This window comes from Myotis lucifugus, unplaced genomic scaffold (assembly GCF_000147115.1).
Source record: "Myotis lucifugus unplaced genomic scaffold, Myoluc2.0 scaffold_340, whole genome shotgun sequence".
Lineage (NCBI taxonomy): Eukaryota > Metazoa > Chordata > Mammalia > Chiroptera > Vespertilionidae > Myotis > Myotis lucifugus.
The window spans coordinates 855,442-874,018 of record NW_005871388.1 but is presented as its reverse complement, the minus strand read 5'-3'; the positions used below and the strand labels follow the sequence as shown (position 1 = coordinate 874,018).

The 18,577-nt window shown below is 34.1% G+C and overlaps 1 protein-coding gene across 1 annotated transcript in view; it reads right to left on the bottom strand.

Annotated features, from left to right (window-relative positions):
* The window catches only part of LIN28B (lin-28 homolog B), a gene marked incomplete at its 5' end in the record, with an annotated part of 69,039 nt that extends 50,709 nt beyond the window's left edge, over nt 1–18,330 (bottom strand). Inside the window, 3 exon segments of the mRNA XM_023764602.1 lie at nt 18,127–18,261; nt 18,263–18,309; nt 18,312–18,330. Of these exon segments, the coding sequence (XP_023620370.1) occupies nt 18,127–18,261; nt 18,263–18,309; nt 18,312–18,330 (201 nt within the window).
* Between the last annotated feature and the right edge of the window lie 247 nt (nt 18,331–18,577).

Here is an 18,577-nt window from a genome sequence, read left to right as displayed (position 1 = left end):
ATGTATGGACCCTAGGGTAGCCAATCAAGGCTCTGCTCTGATCATGAAGATCTCAAATACAGCAGATAATAGCAATTTATATGGCATTTTGAGATTTATATTTAACTTAATTATTGACTGAACATGAGGGATAAAGAAGAGTCATGCGTCAGAAATGACACTAAATAACCCAATTCAGTGGGAGGCCTGCGATGGGGACAGGCCAGAGGCAGGTAATCAGTACATATAAAAAAAGGAATGGTTATTGGTGGAAGTTCTACTGAAGGAAACAAAGGCAGAGAGAAGGTAATAATCACAGAAGTAAAATAACAGTGAGTCTGTTAATACTAAAATGTAAATAACTGCTCCCTCAAGACTGAATAAGTCAACTTACATTAGCTGCCAGGAGAATGCAATGTGCTCAGACTGAGAGGAACTACTCCTTTTGTTAGAGATGGAGTCATCTTTCCCAGGGACATAGGGAGACAGAATTGGGTTCATGAACAAAAGAATTGGGGTGATAATCAGAAGGAAGGAAGAAATGAATGCTGGGTGTGCAACCACCGGTGTCCACTACGAAAACCTTAGACCTTTTTCACACAAGTAGATATCCAGAAAGACTACCCCCATCCTACCCATTATGCTCTTGACCTTTGTTATTAACTAAGATGCAGAAATCTATCTTTTTTTCTCCATTAAGTTTCATGTTGTGTGATGGGTCCCATTTATCTGCTAAGTCTTGGCCCTGTCATTCTTAGACTGCATATCCTTCTCTGCATCACAGTAACTGTAGCACACCTACATTTTTTAAAAAGTAAAGAAACACAAAAACAGAAAGGTGACAGTAAGGACACCCTTTATTTCCTTTTCAGGCATAAGGTTAGACACTAAAAATACATGAACTCAAATCCTCACAACCTTAAATAATTAGTATTGCTATCTAAGGTAATGTGGCAAAATTCAAACAGCTAGTAAGCAGTGGAGCTGGGATTCAAACCCAGGTGTTCTCAATCCATGGTCTCCACTATTTACATTTAATACCATCTCATGTCCTTAATGATATTGCCATTTAAAAACGTTTATTGAACATTCATGTCACTGTTCTCTGAACTTAAAAAGAAAATTAGACAAATAAGTCCTTCCCCTCCAATAAACTGCAGTAAACTGGTAATAAATATAATACAGAAGCCACCATCTTTTCTGCTAACAAACAAACAAACAAAAAAGGGCAGAAGCCTAAAAGTGTTGTAGGTGCACAAATGCAGTTCATCATATATAACTCAATTCATAATGAAGATGTAAGTGTAAAATTAAAAGGAAACTGAATATAAGTTGAACACTAGGGTTTTTTAAACAAGAAGAATTCACATATGCTCTCTTGAACAACATTAAGTCCAGCTAGTTCCCTATAATCCATATTTTTTAATCCCATGGCAGAGAGGGAAAAATGTTCCTAATGTGTTATACTTTTATCATGGTTTAAAAAAATGTTTTGAGTAGATGCCCTGGCCCAGTGGCTCAGTTGTTTAGAGCTTCAACCTGTACACCAAAAGGTTATGGGTTCGATTACCGGTGAGGGCATATATATAGGTTTGCGGTTCGATCCCCAATCAGGGAGTGTGCAAGAGGCAACCAATCTGTTTCTCTCTTTCTCTCTCTCCTTTTCTCTCTCTCTAAAACAAAACAAAACAAAATAAAACAACACTACCACCACCACCAACAACAAATCATATCCTCAGGTAATAAGAATTTTAATGTTTTTAGGTAGAAATATATGAAAAGCATGCACCTATATATTGTAGGGAATACAAAATCCGGCAAATTCCACTTGGAATTTACAATTTAGTAGGACAAACAAGAAAAAAAAATAACAAGACAATCTATGACAAGTGATGCATGTATAAAGAGTTTTGGAGTTTATAAGAAGGAAGTAAGCAATTTCTAGCTAGAATGATGAGGAAAGGCTTTCGGGAAAGAAGGACCTGAATTTGGGGCTAGATTGTGAAAGAGGGCAAGGATTTTCAAAAGTGAATTTAAGCCCTAGCCAGTTTGGCTCAGTGATAGAGCATCGGCTTGTGGACTGAAGAGTCCCAGGTTCGATTCCAGTCAAGGGCACATGTTCAGGTTGCGGGCTCGGTGTGCAGGAGGCAGCTGATTCTGTCGTTATTAATGTTTCTATCTCTCTCTTCTTCTCCCTTCCTCTGAAATCAATAAAAATATATTTTTAAAAAACTTAAATAAAAAGAGAGTGAATGTAAGAAAAAGACAGAATACTGTCTTTGCATAACCGGAACCTGGGTAGAGGAGTTTACACCAGGGTCATTGAATGATGGGGAGGAAGATAGGACCAAAGGTGGCAAGCTGGGGGTCTCTCTCCAGGGAAATATAGTAGTAACAACCTAGAATTAGCAAGCAGCTAAAACAAAACAAATATAAATGATCCTTGATCTGGTGAGGGGTTGGACCAATAGGAAGGAATATATGGTTTTATTCTAACTTGATTTTTAAAGCTATCCTATCAAAAGATTACTTACATTTACCATTCTTATATTCCCTTAAATATACTTGCTATTAAATTTTTATATTTGCCCTTAACTTAAATAACATTAAAATTTTTCAAAATATATTTGGTTCATTCCATAAAACATAAGTATTATGTAGTATTCACTTTATTATTTTTCAGATTATAAATTATGACTTCTAAAATCCTCTTTAAGGTAATTGTAAAATTCCATGACCATTCTGCCCCAGTTTTTTTAACTAGGGTCAACCAGTATAAGAGACTTGAATAAATGCATGTGGAGCTCAGTAAAGGATTGGCCTGGAAGAAGAGGAAATGCTAGCAGAAATCCCTATGGCGTAGGAGAAGAAACTTGGGCCCTTCAGTTTACAGTGTTTACCCCCACTGAATCTGCATTTTCTAACTCATCCTGAAACCAAACAAAAAAAAGGAGATTTCATAACAATCTCTCTAAGGAAGTAAATTAAAACATTTTTAGACCTATCAATATCATTTTCATTGTTAGCCTATTTTATGAGTCAGTTTGTAGTTTAAAAAGTCTCTACACAAAATTATACTAGATACACAAACATTATCTCTTTAAAAAATATATTTTTTTATTGATTTTAGAGAGGAAGGGAGAGGGAGAGAAATAGAAACATCAATGATAGAGAATCATTGAGCAGCTGCCTCCTGCACATCCCCCACTGGGGATAGAGCCCAAAACCCAGGCATGTGCCCTGACCAGGAATGGAACAGTGACCTTCTGGTTCATAGGTCGATGCTCAACCACTGAGCCACACTGGCCAGGCACAAACATTATCTTTATAGAGATGACAAATGATGTAGAGTAAAACATTGCATATATACCTTCTTTGGAAATTTAGGTAAATACTGCAGATATCAGTAACTGTTTAGAAATGTTAAAATTGCCTAACTGTCCATTGTTTTCGTTCAGAACACTCTCTGTTCTTCAATATTAGGAAAATCACTGGCAAGGGCCTGTAGAAACAGTATAAAAGATTTAACCAAAGCTAAGTAAAGAGAGAAAAGTGGTGAAGGACTGGATTTGACTTTGCTAACACCTAAACAAAGTAGACCTCTTTTTTCTTAAAGACAACAATATCCAGCTATGCAAAAACCAAATTCTAAATTAATTAAGAATAAATTTGAAAAACTCTGTATCTTCATCTATATTAATCTCTTCTTAACTACACTCTTCTCCAAGGGATGACACTTCTGCTAAAGACAGATACTTTCTGCTGAATGATTGCTTTTTCCTCTTATCTCTAGAGGTAGGGCCTCTGGCTTCCTTCCTGAATGGCAGTGGGGGAGGGGGAAAGAAGGGGAGAAGGAGACTAAAAGAGAGAGACCACTTAGGGCAGTAATAATTCCTGTTGGCAGATCAAATGATAATGTTAGGGCAGGGAATAATTTGGGGACAGCTTAATGCTTTAATAACATTGGTAATTTATTTTTTCAATTTACAGTTAAAAATTGGAAAATATAAATCAAAATAGTGAACTCTATTAAAATATCACTCTGACAATATTATCTCTTGTCTTCTGAGATTCTCCTAAAAATTGTTTGAAGTTTGTAAATTTGGGTAATTAAATATATGTTGAACATTGAATCTCATAGGAAAGTTTGGTTATCTTCAGGGATATTAAGGATTTAATAGTGAGCAGGTACTTTTAAAAGTAAAGGCAGAGTGAATGGAAAAGTGGTCAATACCTAGTGAGACAATTTTCCAAACATTGGTTAAAAACTTTTATATCATGATATCTTTAAAAAAATAAATACCCAACTCTAAACTAAAGAAACAAATGTCCATATTTACTTGGCCCTTCATATATTTCAATTATTTGAAAATTTATTTCCTGTTATAAAGTTTATTTTAGGAGAAAGAAAATCCAGAAAACAAATCATTAATTAACTGTATATTTACAATAAACCGCATGAAAACAAGTAACAATATCCCAAATGGTGTTAGTTACACAAATGAGGCTTGTTCTTTTGACTAAACATGAAGACACTTAAAGCCATATAAATTCATTATTAAAACTACTTTTAGCTACACAAGTTGAAGAAAACTTCTGCAGGAAGAAAAAACTTATAAAGTGAAAAAACACTCAACTTTTCACTTTTCAATATCAAATTTTGTTAGGGGAAGAAAAAAGGATGTGGTACATAAAAAAAAACTGGTTCCAATTTTTTAACATCATGCTCATGTTTCGTAATAACACTAAGATACTAAATGGATTATTTCAACAATATTGTCAGTACTAAATTCAAATACAATACTTAATAAATTGTTGATGCTTTATGAATACCTTGCTATCAAAATGGTAAATGGAGTATCACATATTTCAAAAATTTAGTATCCTAAAAATCTTTCCCCAAAGCAAAATTTTAGTGGCAATATAAACATTAAATAAAGTATCAATAAATATTTAAGTTAATCCATTAAACTGAAGTTGAAATGTTCAACTGTAAAGCGCATGCAAAACTATAAGTTTTAATGTTAATGTCAATGAAAGCATGGAACAGCACATTATAGGCTTCATGATATCTTTAAAAAAATAAATATTGAAAAGCTGATAACCCACTATTATGGTTATTGAAAAGCTGATAACCCACTATTATGAATAGAAACTTAAGGAGTTTTCTATATATCTCAACAAATTTTTCATATTTACAAATCAAATTAACCAAGTCATCTTGGATTGATAGCAAAATCATAGGGTTAAATATCATTGTCCTTTAAGATCTCTAATACTAAGAAAATGTAAGAAACAATGCTTTTTTATATAACAATAGACTGGAACATTTTATTGAAACAGTATTTTACATAAAAATGCATACAAGATTTTAAAATAGTATTCTTCTTATAAGTCCTTTAAAAGTACTTATTTGTATGAAAATGTGTGCTCCCAAAATAGAAAAAAAAATAATTGAGAAGATACTTCTTTTAAAACTACCATTGTTTTAAATAGTTTACTTATTAAATGTGGACAGCTATACTGTTTCCTAAAATAGAATTTAACTGTTTGGGAAAATAGCTAAAGAGCAAATTATTATAATTTAAAGATTAAATATTTAATAGTAAATTATGTTTACATCACAAATTAGGACTAAATATTATTTATCCTCATGTTATCTAACTTCATTATGAAATATCAGTCTGATAGCATTTTTTCCCTAGCAGCTAGCCATACTGCTTATTATTAGAGAGATGACACAGAGGAGCAAAAAATATATCTTTTTTTTCAACTAATTCCTTCTATATTTGAATAGTCCTATAAAACATTTTTCTTTTTTCCATATAAGGAATTTTTCCTTTCTAAAATCATCTCTACCACCACCCCTACTTTCTTTACACTGAGTTCTGAGAAGTAAGCTATGGTTCAGAAACCTCAGATGATGCTAAAAGATAACTGATAGAAAAATAAGTACACTGAGAAACTAACATGATGTAGGTAAAAAGATCTGTATTATTTTAAAAATCTATTTTGTAAAAAAAAACCCACTTAATAACATTTTTTGGTTTCTTAAAAAAAAAACAGCAGTATAGATTTAAAATAAGGTATAGTATTTCAAACCAAATTATTTTAATGCATAAAAAGCATTAATTATGAGGTTTATTTCAATAAATATTTCACATAAACATAAAAGTTTGATAGCTTTTTCATTTTGAGATTCACTTCAGTACTATCTGTAACTAAAAGGGAAGTCACATGACTCACACAATAAAAGAGAAAGAACAGTTTTCTATCCTTTCCTTTCCTTTCTACAGGAAGAAACAAAAGCTTGGTATTAGCTATCCAAGGCCAATGGGTGGGGCCTGCAGGCCAAAAGCTGTAATGGATTGGGGTTAATCTTAAGGGGGGTCCACTTTAGCCTTCTGAAAGCATCAAAAATGTGAAAACTGCAACCAAGGCTTACAAAAAATAAGTATGTAATTGAAGTTAGGTTTTAGAACTAGAAAATTTTACTGGAACATAATTCAGTTTATAAACAATGTTGCTGCTTTGGGATAAAATCACCTAACTATGATTTCCTACACAGATACACACACCATCCCCCACTGGTGCAGAGATACTTCACAAGCTTCTTGAATAAATAGGAGTATCCAATGTCCAGGGTGATGGGTGGTCCTGAGGTCCTGAACAAGAGCTGTATACTTTTAAAAGATGCTAAGATAAGAACAAAGTGTTTTGTGTTTGTTTAAACCTGGGTTTGTATTTAAACTCTTTACACCACATTGATACAGTTCATAAACTTGTGGTATAATTGATTCAGACAAGTTTTAAGTGTCAGCATAAATGTTGGAAATTAACCACGTCAAAACAAAATACTTTGGAGCTTTTTATAGATCTGGTTCAAATAGACTAATTCAATTTACTTAAAAGTAATCACTACATCTCGAAGGTGGAAAATCTCAACCTAAGATATTTCCATTACTAATAGGAGGCTGTTGTAATGTCTTATGAAATAACATGTATTTAAATAAAATTGTATACATCAAACAACCTGCAATGCAATGAAAAACTAAAAATTGTGAATAATTCAACCCATGTGGAGTCACAATCAAGCGTCAACCTTTTTTTTTTTAATAGTCCAGGCTTTATTATAAGTATAATATAAAGAGAATTTTTTTTTCTTCAGAGCAGAAAGGCAGGATTTACAAGTGGCCCAAGAAAAAGATAAGCGATGAATAGTACTGACCCCAGCTTCTCAGGCTTGATCAAGTGGGTCTGCAACCTGAGCCAAAGGGCGTAAATTCCTCACCATTCAAATTTCTTCAATGGCATGGGGGAAGAAGCAGTGAAAGGGGCAAACACGCAAATCCAACTGTCCTTAGAGTTACTATGGAACTAAAAGTTTTAATTAGAGAGCTAAAAAAATGAGGTCAGGACGTGACTAAATTTCTGGCTCATAGTTTAATCAATTCTAAAAAAGAAGCTTTACTTGCTAAAATTAAAAAAGATTCATTTATGTTTCTAAATATAATAACATGGAACTGTTACTATGTGTCTTTAATATCATTTAATCTATTTAGAGGAATTGCTGAAAAGTGTAATTATTTTCCAAGCACTAGTGTTTCCATATTAAGAGCAAAATGATGTATTATTAAAATCAAACCTTGAGTAAAAAATTGGTTGAATTCATTCCAAGTTTTAAAATATATCAATAGTATATTAAACATGTAAGGATACAAATGACCAGTGTTATCAGCCTTCTGTTATAGACTCAACTAAGGATAAAAGCAAATCATTTGAATGAAAAACTTTGTTAAAATAATTTAGGCATTATAATATCTGGGAATATATCAGTAATCATCTAGGGAATTACTTACAAAAAAGCTTTAAGGAAAGAAATGGTCATAAACAAACATGGCCAAAGTAAAATTAATTTTAAATTTACATAATCTATATAATATAGAACAATAAAATGGAACAAAAATCTTAACGCTATTATCAAATTAAACTTAAAAGATTATGAAATAGAGGCCAACTTTAAGATTAACAAAAGTACTAAATCTAAGTGGGTTTTGATTTTTAAAAGTGGACTCAAGCAGCTGGTAAAAATTAAGCATGTTGCTAATAATAAAATGATATGATTCTAGGCATTGCTTGAGATGGTTTCTGTGCATGAAATATGAAAAGTATGTATTTTAAGACTGATAAGAAATCATTGTATTTAGCTCAAATTTCAAAAATTAACAATTTTTAAAAATCATAATTATTTCCAAACTAAATGTGTAGGGGTTATATAAAAAATGAATAGTTCATGGGGAAAATGTACCATACCTTGTATGGAAAGACTGAAAATTGGAAACTTTTTATTAAAAAGTTTGCTAGAAGGAACAAAACAGAAAAATATATAGCAACTGGAAAGCAAAACTCTTAAGTCTATCATACAACAGTTCACACTTAATATGTGATCAATGAAAAGTTGGATAGATAAAAAGATAGCACTTTTATATGAAAATAAGCCCTCTTGTTGATTTACACCTCTAAAAATGTTTATACAAAAACTCAGTTAAGACAGAAATTCATTAGATTTCTTGTGGGAAATATAAATATCAATAAAACAAAATCTTCCCTTTAGGTAAGCAGTGACTTTATACTCTACTAGAGACCTGGTGCATGAAATTCATGCACTCGGGGGAGGGGGAGGGTCCCTCAGCCTGGCCTGTGCCCTCTCGCAGTCCAGGAGCCCTTAGGGGTTGTCCGACTGAAGCTGTCAGTCGGACATCCTTAGTGCTGCCAAGGAGGTGGACGAGGCTCCCGCCACCACCACTGTACTCGCTAGCCATGAGCCTAGCTTCTGGCTGACTGGCGCTCCCCCTGAGAGCACAATGACCACCAGGGGACAGCTCCTGCATTGGTCATTCTGTGACTGGTCATTCCGCCATTCGGTCAATTAGCATATTAGCTTTTTATTATATAGGACTAGAAGCCAGGTGCTCAAATTCATGCACATCGTAAGGAAATTAATTAGAAGAAATATTTTAGAGGTGGGGGAGGGACCGTGGGAGGGCTCCAGGGCATGTCCAGCCCATCTCTCCCAGTCCCAATCCGGGCGATTGGAGCCCTCATGGGGTCCCTCCCCAGCCGATGGCCCCAATGTCCCTGATCAGGGCTGGAGAGGGACCACAGGAAGGCTCCAGGGCGTGTCCAGCCTGTCTCACCCAGTCCCAATAGGGACCAATTGGGGCCGTCTCGCCCAGTCCCGATTGAGGCTGATTGGGGTCAGGGAGGGACTGTGGGAAGGCTCCAGGGCATGTCCAGTCTGTCTCACCCAGTCCTGATCGGGGCCAATCAAGGTCGATTGGGAACGATTGGAGCCGTCTCACCCAATTCCGATCGAGGCCAATTGGGGCCGTCTCGCCCAGTCCCAGTAGAGGCCGATCAGGGCCAGCGGCCAGGGAGGGACTAAGGGAGGTTGGCTGCCTGGGGAGGGACTGTGGGAGGGCTCCAGCAGCAAGCTAACCTATAGGTCAGAGTGTCTGCCCCCTGGTGGTCAGTGCACATTATAGCAACTGGTCGAATGATCAAATGAATGATTGGACACTTAGCATATTAGGCTTTTATTATATAGGATGGGAAGTACCAAAAGGATAAATGATTTTAAGATTGAAGATTAGTGAAGTGTGTACTAATAATCTCACTTTCACAATCACAGAAACTACTCATGTAATGATAATTTCCAAGCAGAAATAACTAAAGAGAAACAAACAAAACACATGAAAATAAATGTGAACTATATAAAGGATACTAGATCGTAGCCTATATCCAACAAGACGAAGTTAAAAGGAACCAGGACAGCCCTAGCCGGTTTGGCTCAGTGGATAGAGCGTCAGCCTGCGAACTGAAAGGTCCCAGGTTCGATTCTGGTCAAGGGCACATGCCCAGGTTTCGGGCTCCGTCCCCAGTGGGGGGCTTGCAGGAGGCAGCCGATCCGTGATTCTCTCTCATCATGGATGTTTCTATCTCTCTCTCCCTCTTCCTTCCTCTCTGAGATCAATAAAAATATATTTTTTTAAAAAAACAGGAACCAGGACAGTTAACCAGTAATATAACACACCAATAATCATATAGGATAATTGAACCTCTGCTCTTCAAGGATACAAGGGAACTTTCTGTGATTTAATGTTCTATATCATGATTGTGGTGGTGGTTATACAATTTGTCAAATTCATCTAATTGTATACTTAAATTTTGTGAATTTGCCCTAGCCGGTTGTTCAGTGGTTAGAGCGTTGGCCCACAGACTGAAGGACCGCAGCTTTGATTCCAGTCAAGGGCACACACCTCAGTTGCAGGTAAGAGGCCACCAATCAATGTGTCTCTCTCTCACAACAATGTTTCTCTCCCTCTCTCTTCCACTCTCTCTGAAAAAAAAAAATCAGTGGAAAAAGTATCCTCAGGTAAGGATAAAAAAAAAAATTTTGAATTTTATTCTATATTATTATACCTCAATAAATCTGACAAGGCAAAAATGAAAATAAATGACATGGGTGGGCTCACTATCTTAAAAATTCTGACAATGACTTACATTATGAAAGTACTAATAAAAATATAGTGCTCAAAATAAAGATTAAAACTAAAACCTGGGATTATTACAGTTTTAAAATTATTTTCATGCATATTACATCAATTGATACTTACCTATCACTCAAAAATAGTGAGGAAAAATACTGAATTTCAGTGACTAGCCAACTCACTGAAACATTCCATACCCCGAGGAAGTGACTAGCCAATAGTGAGGAACCAACCAAGTGGCAGAGCCAAATCCAAACCTTCATTTCCAATGTTTTCTCTGTCACTCTACCACACTATTTCAACTCTGTAATATCTATGTACAACAAACACTGTTGTGCCCTTACTATCTTCCAAGCTCTGTGTTAAAGGTTTTACATTGTAATACCATTTAATCCTCATAACAACCCTCTACAAGGTAGATATGTATTTGTCCCTTCATTTATAGGACACTGCGATACTAAAAAAGTAATTTAAAATAACTTACTTCTCCATCAGACATACTACTAGGATTTGAATACTGATCTATTCCTTTATATAGTATCTCACAAGGGTTAAATAATTATTATTACAGCAATGGATATTAAGTTATCGCAACAGGTCCATTTCAAACAATATATTTTCCTTAACTTATACTGAAGAATGTACGAACAGGATATACAAAGGTAAAATCTCATGTACAACAATTAAAAATATCTGCATAACAAAAATATTTCTAAGCCTCATTTTATATCCTGATACTTAAATAATATTACATACCACAACATTATAATAAAAAGCTTTGTAGTTCACTGCAATAGAAATTAAGCTATTAATATTATATAATTTACCCTATTTTAACGAGAGCACATAAAAGAAGATACCAATTTAATTTTCCACCATGAATATATACCATTGAATATAACTTAACCATGATTTTATTGTGGCAAAGACTAGTTTCCATTTTAGTTTATTTATTCAATACATACTTGCTAGGCAGTTTATGTAACAACTCTACCCTTCACAGCAACCTAAAACGTTAGGTATGATTATCTCCCAATTTGGTGCTGGATACAAGGTAAAAATAAAAGGAACATAAAATCTTTGTAATATGGACATTTGTATCCTCCATAAAGATCAAACTACAGATCAGAGATACAGAAATAGTGATGTATCAAATTGCAATGTAACACTTGTTATTATTGGACAAAACACTCATTAAAAGATCATTTCTAAGTGTACCCCACTAATCTGCAATGTATTTGCTTTAATATGTTACTGTTACCAACTTTTCTGATATTAGATGCTATAATAAAATTATTTTAGAGAAGAAGAAAAATAATTTAAGTTTCTCATGAACTATACATGTTATAATGACATAACCTATACCAACTATATATTGAACAACTGAACTTCTTCTTATGTAAAATTTATTGAGAAGTATCTCAGGATATTTCATATTTAATTGTAAATCAAGTCTATAGAATATCATATCTAAAGTAATACATTTCCAGTTTAATTAATTAGAAATATCACTTTAATTGTTTAGGTTATACTTGGCACAAAAATAAACCCACAAGATAGCATATTTTAAACTAGTAACTAATCATGGCATCAAAATAAGTACTCAGGCCATAGCCAGTTTGGCTCAGTGGATAGAGCACTGGCCTGTGGACTGAAGGGTCCCAGGTTTGATTCTGGTCAAGGACACATGCCTGGGTTGTGGGCTCGATCCCCAGTGCGGGGCATGCAGGAGGCAGCTGATCAATGATTCTCTCTCTTCCTTGATGTTTCTGTCTCCCTCTCCCTTCCTCTCTGAAATCAATAAAAATATATTTTAAAAAACACACGAAACTACTCAGTTAAGATATACAAAACTATTGCCCTGGCCGGTTTCTGCTCAGTGGTTCGAGTGTGAGCCGGCAGACTGAAGGGTCACTGGTTGGATTCCTGGTCAAAACTATCCTCTATATTTACATAATTTCTGAACAGGGAGAATCCAACCAAATTCAAATAATAAGGGTTCAATTCCTGCTCCAAAGTAACAAAGGACACACTTTTTAATCCTCCATGTTGAGTGTAGGTAACAAGGTTTTTAACTTCCTCTGAAACCTGAGAACTCTGAGATGAGTTATAGGTAAGTTAAAGATGTTATTCTGAATTGCCTTCATGTATTGTGAATGATCTTTAAAAAAGAAGATTCACAAATAAAAAAAGAGGAAAATATTTAGAGTTACATCAATAATCTTTATAAAGGGGAGGAGAGACTATGTCTTAAATATGTACCTAATTCACATTTCAGGTTAAAATTGAATGAGAATAAGAACATCATTTTATCCTATATAATAAAACCCTAATATGCAAATCGAGCGAACTGCAGAACAACCGGTCACTATAACGTGCACTGACCACCAGGGGGCAGACGATCAATGCAAGAGCTTCCCCCTGATGGTCAATGTGCTCCTACAGGTGGAGCGCTGCTCGGCAAGAAGCCGGGATCATGGCTGGAAAGTGCAGAGGCGGTGGCAGGAGCCTCTCCTGCCTCTGTGTCACTGTTAACGACACCTCCGGGGATGTCCACGAGAGGGCGCAGGCCGGGCTGAGGGACCCCTCCCCCCAGTGCACGAATGTTGTGTACTGGGCCTCTAGTAAGTATATAAAAGGAGTCTTAAAATAGATCAGCATTTGAAAATCAGAAGGGAAGTATCCAATATCTTTTATAAAACTTTGATTTAAGTGCTTTTAAATGTGATTACATTAAAGGCATTTCATTAGGGATTCTTCCAAATTGGTCAACTGGGCAAATCATGAAAATTTGATAGGCTGAGGAACTATTTTCAAAGTATTAAAATCTATAACTTTCAAAGAAATGACCTACAATTATCATATGTTCATGTTTTAAAATTTCTAAGATTTCTCTAAATAAACTTTTTGAAATTAAAATAATCAACAGTCCTGAGAATAATAATAATCACATCTATTCTGCATGTGAAAAATGTTTTCATGCCTAACTATGACAAAAATATAGTAGATAAAATGCTATGAAAAGCCCTTAAGCATGAACATATTGGAGTAAATCTGTTTTCACAAGTTGTATAATTAATTAATATTGAAAACATTTACACTATGTACTTTCTGATACATCAACTGAATTGTGTATAATACTTGAAATTTTCATATATATAAATTAGTCATGTCCACCCTGGGTGGGTAGCTCAGTTGTTTAGAGCATCGTCCCCATATACAAAGGTTGTGGGCTCCATCCCAGGTACAGGCACATACAAGAATCAACAAATGAACACATAAATAAGTAGAACAACAAATTGATGTTTCTTTCTCTCTCTCAAATAAAATAAAAATTTTAAATAATAAATTAGTCATCTGCAAATGTTTTCATATCTTATACTATTAATAAAATACTTTAAATTTATGTTACAATAATTTTTCTTATTTCTTCTACTTCCATTACTCTTTGAGATGTTTTCTAAGCAAAGAAATAAAAGGAACATAAAATCTTTCTAATATGAACATTTGTATCCTCCATAAAGATTAAACTACAGGTCAGAAATACAGAGCATAGGAAGGAAACATCAATACTACAAAGGTAAATGAAGAACTCAAAACCAAATTATTAAAAAATACTTAAGCCTACTGAGTAATACTAGCTAAATTGCTATCATCTTGAATTTCTCTGTCTTTGAAAAAAATTCTTACATAAATTGTGAAAAAAAGAAATATATTTATGTCAAAAAATCTTTGTACCATATTTGATGGCCAAGAATTCCAAATACAATCCAATAAGTGAAGAAATATTACTATGCAAATAAGCTTAAGAGAGGGCAATAAGGAGAATGGACTCTATTTTTCCCCTAAAAAAATAAATTTCAAATGATTATTTTATCTTATTAGAAGAGAAAATGACTGGACATAAATGTCAAAATATATGTAAGGAAAACTTACAGGATAACAAATATCAACTGGTAGTTATTGGGGAATATTGCTCTTCTCCAAAAAAGGTCTAATATTTAATTACCATGCAATTCATCTAAAGTACCATCATTATTTAAACCTATTAAAAGCTTATAATATTTCAAGAAGTTGCCAGAGACCTTTCCAGATCATTTAAATATGTCAGCCCACAATCTAACTATGGATGCACATTTAAAAAATGTATTAACAATAAACTGATAGGAGTATTAATTATTAGCACTTAAGAAATGATCATATTCTAATTGATGAAATCACCTTAGCAGGAACCTAGGCTACAAATCTGAATTAACCATGTACACCCTTCCTTCAATTGAGAGACAAATCTGTTTCCCATTGGATTTTTAAGTAAGATATTCCTACAAATTAATCATACTGACAAATTAAACCATCAAAATTGTCAAATATTAAAATTTTAAGGAACACCTCAAACTGTGTGCTGCCAAAATTCACAAATATATTTACACAGTATTAAGTTTGTAAAAAATAAAATATTCCTTATTGAATGCCACCAATGTTTCAGTATTATCATGTGTCAAAATACATTTGAATTTATTAATAGTCCACAAATATAAGATGATTTAAATCACAAGTTAACATTAGAAATTAAAATGAATCTGTCATTTTAAACCACCAATGGTTGCACACCATCTTCAGACAGCAGAATTTCACTGCATATATCAAAGAATCTAAAGATAGATAAAGTACAATACCTAAGTCATGTGTTTCTTTTGGAGGACCTGGTAACATTAGAGAACTAGAAGTATGATTGTATTACTACCAAAAAATTTTAAGTAGCTTTATGTAACAATGAACAAATATATATATAAATGAATGTATTCTTAATTTCCTAAGAAACTTAATTGTTTTTGATGTGCAGTTCTTTGCAGTCAATATTTTCAAAAGAAAAAAAATATATCCTGGTGACTTAGCAAGAATTTTAAAATATTATTTTAAAGAAAATAAAATAATTTATTTTTATTTCCCCACGTATATAGTATTAAAAACGTTTTCAAATATTTTTTTAAAATCCAAAACCACATACACTTCTGAACACTCAAAAAACACTCATGTCATATATTTAAAATAATGAGTAGATCTCGGTCCAGGAAAACATTTCAAAATTCCCAAAATATCCATGCCTATTCTTTCATAACAAAAGAATATAGAGACATAATGGGGGAGGGAATCTAATTTATAATTATACATAAAACCTAGTACGCTTTCAAAATGCTCAGACAGTAAAATTGGCAGCATAAATAATTTAAAAGATTTAAAAGATATTTATAAAATTGTCCTGAATTGCAACCTGATTGTATAAGCAAAAGCAATGTTCACATGATGCTACACATATCATTTATGACCATCAAATTGTTACTTATAGTTGCTTGGCTAAAATCAGTAGGATTCCTGCCTACTTCCAAACAATTATTCATATAATTTATATGTAATATACATTAAGTCACAATATAAGACAGAAACTCAGGTATCAAACTGAAGATGCAAAAAAATAAGGTGATTGATACCCAAGTAATTTTTTCCTAGATATATTTTTACCATAAAAAAATTCCCTAAAATATCACTTTCTAATTTTAAAGTTAAAGATTACCACTGCCTGGCTTTTAACATCACAAAAAACACTAATACTTAAGTTTTATTGACTTTTTACATACTTCTTCCTAAGAATGTATCTAGATATATTCTTCTGAAGAATACAAATACATATATTTAAAGAGCATTTTTATCACATGTCATTTTAATATTGTTCTTTAGTAAACACATAATGTGTAACAAGATTAAAGCAAGTCTTTAATAATCAATTACTGTACACTGGAAATGGTTTGCTCTCTATAAAACTTTTTCAGCAATATAACATTGCTAAATTTAGTAGCTATAGGAATGTTTATCAATATATAACCATTAAACAGCTTAAATTTGGATGTCTTATGGTTCTAAATATTTAATTAATAAGATGCCTAATATTTGAATATATTAAAGGTAAACACAGAAAACCAAATTATAACAAGGTGTGATCAAAGAAGAAAAGGGCTATTTTTTTCATTCATCTATAAAACAAATTTATGAGATCGTAAAGAACAATTTAACAACCTAAAGAAGGTTCAAAGGGGGGAAAGCCAAGGCCTGACAGAACTAGATCTGTCAGTGATTTCAGTCACTCTGCAGAAAATGTGGTTTCATTGTGCAATATAAAGTAGGAGGCATAAAATTCAGTAGCCTGTCTGTGCACTTCTATTTATGTATTTAAACCCTGTTTCAATTCACAGATTATGCTGATCCTTCCACATATAAACAGCCAATAATGATGGCCAGGCCTTTAGGAAAGGAAAACACACACCACACAGCAAGGTCAGGAAGCTACCAAGCACTACAGGACAACAGATCAAAACAGAATGGTTTCATGTGTTTCTATTGTTTATATACTTAATTTGGAGATGATATTCCGTAGGGAGAAAGGCGGCTGTAAATATTACCAGGAACATGCAACATAGTATCAAATAAGATATAGACTTTTCATGCAAACAGACTATTTCTTGCATCTACTGTCAGTCAACCTGTAGTATATTGATAGCCATTCATTGAATTCTTTTTAACTTAGATGTCAAGACAAAGTAAACCTCTTCACTCTTAAATCCCTTTACGCCTATCTAAGAATTACAGAGAATAGTTCTTTAACTTCCTTTAATGAAATGATCAAACTTGCAAACTGTAAATTATCTTTTTTACTATAAAGAGATTAAGTAATAGAGATGAGTGGATTGAAAGGGGATGAGGTATTAATTTGTTTCTGCGTAAAAAATTTAAAATGAGAAGCAATAACATTCTGCTTGGTATTAAGCATCTTAAAAAATTACAACACACTATAAGGAATGGTGGAAATTTACCCTCAAGTAGCAGACTAGCACATTTTAAACATACAAGCTAGAGCCGCCTCTGGCCACATGTTTTTTTAGTTCAGTCTCTTAAAGAGACAGTATCCTTGGACATAAGCCCTACACGAAGCACATTTCTAAAATGTTTGATTACTAAGCATCCACTCTTACGTTTCTTCAAATCCATACTAGGCTAACAGTGTTCTACTTTATTTTAGTGTAAAATCAAATTATTTTAACTTACATGTATAAATGACTACCGGACAGGCAGAGATGAACAGGAAAAGCTATTGACTAGAGATGTCTAAAATACAGGGACCTACAGATTTCCACAGCAAACTATTGTGTCGTGTGTTTTTAAAACTTAAAACAGCCGCCGTTTCTTCATTCATTTACCTACTCATTTACTAGGCGTAGGCGACAGAGTACATTGTAACGGATAACACCGGAAGCTACACCACTGCAATTTCACTGTCGAATGAAGAGAGGGAACTTGCTATTAAAGTCAACAAGCACCCAAGCAGTAAAATTTCATAGATTTCATTTTCTGTTTAGGAAAAATACTCAGGAAGAGAGCCGTACATATACCCTAAAAACTGTATTAACTCGTGACTAGAAGGAAGATTTTTGTCTTTCAATACACCCAAGGGCACATTATTGTATAGCCATTGACAAAACTACTTTATCAACTCCACGTGGAAAAAGGTGAAGGGCGGCGGGGGAGGGGGGGGGGGTTGGCTTACTTGGTGTACGAATACATCGACTGGAATATCCAAGGGTCTTCCCTCTCGGTTTATCATGGAGATGAAGCCAAATCCCATTCGCACATTGAACCACTTACAGTGGCCAGTTCCGTGCAAAACCTGGGATTCCTCCTCCTGCCTGCTGCGGCAGCTTCCCGGGCTCTTCTCCACCACCTTTGCTTCCCCGCCTGAGTAGAACAGGAAAAAAAAGTCATTTTGTTTTTTTTCCCATACAGCTCATTGGGGGGGGGGGGGGGGGCGGGGGGGGAAGGAGAAGGAAATAAGAAAACGCGATTAAATGGTTGATTCCTACTTTCCTTCTACAGAAAATATTTAAAATGAAAATAGTTAAAAGGGGAAGCGGGGGAGGGGAAGCCACACTGTTCTATCGATCACATCCACTTGCACGGTTCTGTACAGACGTGTCCTTTTTCATTTAACTCCATTTTTT